This window comes from Propithecus coquereli, unplaced genomic scaffold (genome assembly GCF_000956105.1).
Source record: "Propithecus coquereli isolate 6110/MARCELLA unplaced genomic scaffold, Pcoq_1.0 Scaffold14, whole genome shotgun sequence".
Taxonomy (NCBI): Eukaryota; Metazoa; Chordata; class Mammalia; order Primates; family Indriidae; genus Propithecus; species Propithecus coquereli.
Window position 1 is genome coordinate 11,707,605 of NW_012138302.1, and position 4,582 is coordinate 11,712,186.

Sequence of the window (4,582 nt, forward strand, 5' to 3'; positions counted from 1 at the left end):
TGAGTATTTGGCTGACATTTTCTCAAAAATGAACAAAGTAAGCCTGTCACTTCAAGGAAAATAGCTAGCAGTATTTGTTGCCAATGATAAAATGCAAGCTTTCAAGCAAAAATGTAAAATTCTGTATAATCTGTATCGACCTGTTTGACAGTTCCCAATGCTGAAGACTTTCTGATGGTTAGTATTGATACTATTAACATGATTTTTTGATAATATATAATGAAATGTGTCACTATTTAGAAAATTTACATAGTTCAATAACCCATATTTTCTAAATAACTGATGCATGGTGTTATAGAATCATACATACATAAAAGATCCACTCAAAATGCAAGACAGACTAGTTAATTATAATTAGTAAAGTACAAAATTCATTAATATATTTTCTGATTTGATATTGCAATTAACATGTTAAGCTTTGGTTTAATATCAAAGAAGAATATCACAATTATCTGAAAGGCTATTAAAATACTTTTCTTTTCCAACAACTTATCTGAGTGAGATCAGACTTTCTTTATACACTTCAACTAATACAAAATACAGCAACAGATTGAATGAACATGTGAGAACCTAGCCATCTTTGATTAAGCCAGATATTAAGGAGATTTGCAAAAGTGTAACATAATGCCACTCTTCTCACAATTTTTTTTTGCTTTGAAAAATATGGTTATTATTCATGAAAGATATATTTAAATTAACATGTAATGGGCTTACTGTTACTTTTAAGTGAATCAAATATTCTCTTAATTTCTCAGTTTTAATTTTAATATGGTAAATACTGATAGCTATAACCTACATTTTAAAAAAAAATCCTCTTTGAGGTTCTCAATAATTTTTAAGAGTTATAAGATATTAAAACCAAAGAGTTTGAGAACTGCTCTCCTAAGTCTTATTTTCTCACCCTTCTGGGCCTTTCCACCTGATGTTACTATTGCTATCCTAAATATCACACCCTTTTTCATCTAACACAAATTACTCCTTCAAGATTGTTAAGCATTGCTACCCAGCAGAACTGAGTACCCCCTAAGCTAAAATTCAGATCAAGATATATTTGACTGAATGTCTTCTATGCACTGAGTAATTCATTACTGAGGACATACTATGGGCCAAAGATATACTCCTCCTCACAGAGATTAAATTCTAGCTGAATGTAGATTAAACAAATACATATAAAAATATAGTTACAAATATACAAATATGCAAGTCCTGTCATAAAGATTGTATAGAAAAGCACAAAGTAAAATAGGAATATATAACTTAGGATGTGAAGCAGGGGATTAGGGAAGCCACTCTGAATAATATTTAAGCAGACAACAACCAGAATGATCAGAAGTCAGCTAAGCAAAGAATTAAGGAACAGGTATTCCCAGTAAAAGAAACAATCTGTGCAAAGACCTTGAGACAAGGAAGCATTTTGGCATGTTCTAGGAAGTGAAGTGAGCCCAATAGCATGAAAGCATAATGAGTTACAAGATGGCATAGCAAACGAAATAAGATATTCCTGAGAATTGTGGGCTATAAAAAGGATGTGAGGCTAGAACCTATGGTTGATGAAAACCACTGAAGATTTTTAAACAGACAGGGTGAAATAATCTCATTTGCATTCTATAAAGATTATTCTGCTTATGGTATAGAAACTGAATGGTAAAGATAAAGATGATGATGACAATGCTTGTTGCAATAATCTAAGTGAGAAATGATGGTGTGCCAGGCCCTGAAGAAGGCTTGGGAAAGAAAATGATACAGAAATGCAAAAGGAATCAACAGTCCTCCCATGCAAAAGAGATCAGAAGTGGTCACAGAAACAACTACCCCAGCCATCATTTAAATATTCCAAGAGTCAGAGGTCTCAAAATAGTCACTCTGGCTTATGAAGAGAAAGGGGAACATTCTGAAAAGATGTCAAAAGAACGTGTTTACAAACAAACATGTATGGAAACTTAGGTAAGAAGGAAAAACCTCTAAGAAACATGACATAATAAGTAATAAGCAGAAGGCAGTGAATCATCTTGCTACATGTGTGCTATGGAACGGTCATATTCACAGTAGCATCAGCAACAGCACTTTCGAAAATTTCTCCCATGACAAGAGATCCTTCACAGTAAACCCACTAGCAGCTATAGAATTCAAAAGCTTAGCAAAACTTTTTACACTTCATGGTATCGATCATATGTAAAATACATAAATCTCACCCTGTTTTTCCATTTGAAATTTCTTCAGATACTTTCTGAGCATATACTATATGCCCAAGCCTATAGCACTGTGTATGCAAAGATGAGTAAGACAATCTCTCTACCCTGATGTAGTCATAACTTAAGAAAGGAGAAAGACACATTGATAAATACCTGCACAGAAGATGAGAATGAAATAATAAAAGTTGAAAAAAATGTTGATGTAATAGAAGTGGAAGCACCTAACGTTGCCTGGGGAAATCAGAAATAATTTCCCAAGGGAGGTGGCACGTGAGCAGAACTCTAAAGGATGAATGGAAGTTTATCAGGTCCAAAAAGGCAGAAAGAGCGTCAAGGCGAAGAGAAAAATATAAACAAAGACATAAAAGCATAAAATCTATGTTATGCTTGAGGAACAAAGACAAGTTCAATGTGCCTGAAGCACTGATACAAGGGGTGAGGTGGTGAGGGCAGGAAATGAGACTTCAAAAGTAAGCAGAGCATTCTTTTGAAGGGTCTTATATACTTTGCTGCCTAAGCTAAAAAGGTTTGGGCAGCAATCTGATATTTGAAAGGTAAGTGACAACATCAGGTTTACGTAATAAGGTCAGTAAAATTCTTATAAAGTGCTACAAAGCCTAGCATAAAGCAAGCATTCAATTAACATTACTATTATTAATATTATACAAGAAAATACGCATAACAGGAACAAAAAGAACAATCACCGTATGTCTTTGATAGTTGCTCGTTTCAGGGGGTCAACCTGCAGCATATGCATCAGGAGAGTGGCGACAGAACGATTGAGATATTCTGGGATATAAAACACACCACCTCGGATCTTCTTAAATAATGTAGGTACATGCTCATCATCAAATGGGAGGGTGCCACAAAGAAGAGCATACAAGATAACACCGCAGCTCCAGATATCGACTTCAGGACCTGCATACAATCTAAGAAAAAAAGATGACAACACAAACATGAAGCGCAAGTTATCACTTTATCTCACCTATATGTACCCTGCGTCTATACCTATGTGTACTACAGACTCAGTACTATTGATTCCCAAGGTCTTTAATGAAGTCCATGGCCACTCACCAATGCTCAATGGTTGTTCCCAAAGAGAATAATTGATCTAACCAATTACTATTTAAGTTTGCCAAATGAATAGGATCATTTTGTTTGTCACAAACTCATTTTTAAAAATGTAAGACTTTCTGTGGTTGATTTTTGAGAAAAACATCAAAGTAGATAGCCATAAACTTGGAAAAACAATACTATAGTGTATACGCTAAATCTTTTCCACATAAAACTATTAGAAGAAAGAAAATCCACATATAATATTAATAGAATTTTTATCTGTGGCACACCTATTTTAACGAATATTTGAAATATTAAAGTACCTAATACTGCATAAACAGGACTTACCCTTATCACATTATGCTGACTAATCACTTGCTAGCCCATAGGATTAGGATAAGCTCTGATCCACATAACCTATGCCTAGAATGTTATTCTTTTTTTCTCTCACCTTCTACTGTATTAAAATTCCCAATAGCACATTACCAAATTCAAACTGGGTCTAGGGTAGCAAAGTAAATCTCTACAATTCCAATGAAAAGAATATAATCTGTTTCTACAAAAATTGCCATCTATCATTCACATCATTTGCTGTGTTGTCCAAACTCCTTGCAATGGACTGAACGTTTATGTCCCCCCAAAATTCATATGTTGAAATCCTAACCCCCAAGGTGATAACAGTATAGGAGGTGAGAATTTTGGGAGTAGATCAGATCATGAGGGCTCTGTTCTCATGAATGGGATTAGTGCCCTTTATAAAAAAAGATCCCAGAGAGCTCCTCATCCTTTCCACCATGTGAGGTTACAGTGAAAATACAGTAGTCTATGAGGAAGTGAGCCCTCACGAGACACCAAATCTGCTGGCACCTTGATCTTGGACTTCCCAGTCTCCAGAACTGTGAGAAATAAATCTCTGTTGTTTATAAGCTGCCTAGTTTATGGTATTTTTCTTATAGCAGCCCAAATGAACTAAGAAACTGCTATATCTGCTACTGGCAATAATACCTTTTCAACATTTTCTCTCACAGAATTCTGTTAACTTTTTAAATCACACACTGGTCACTGTAGAAAGACTTGAGTTTACTATTGTAATCTGTATAAACATTTTTTATAATGTACCAATGAATTAGTTACATGAGTACACAATCACTACTTGTATAGTTTAATTTCATGAAATAATATTACCCCCCCAAAATTTCATTCTTCCAAAGACAAAATATAAAACAATATTGTGGCTGGGCGCGGTGGCTCACACCTGTAATCCTAGCACTCTGGGAGGCCGAGGCGGGAGGATTGTTTGAGCTCAGGAGTTCGAAACCAGCCTGAGCAAGAGC

The 4,582-nt window shown here is 35.0% G+C and overlaps 1 protein-coding gene across 1 annotated transcript in view; it reads right to left on the bottom strand.

Moving 5' to 3' along the window:
• Positions 1 to 4,582, bottom strand: part of PRKAA2 (protein kinase, AMP-activated, alpha 2 catalytic subunit) — a 52,342-nt gene that overhangs the window by 4,661 nt on the left and 43,099 nt on the right. The window contains exon 6 of the mRNA XM_012639403.1: positions 2,897 to 3,121. Within this exon, the coding sequence (XP_012494857.1) occupies positions 2,897 to 3,121 (225 nt within the window). The remainder of the gene's footprint in view (positions 1 to 2,896; positions 3,122 to 4,582) is intronic.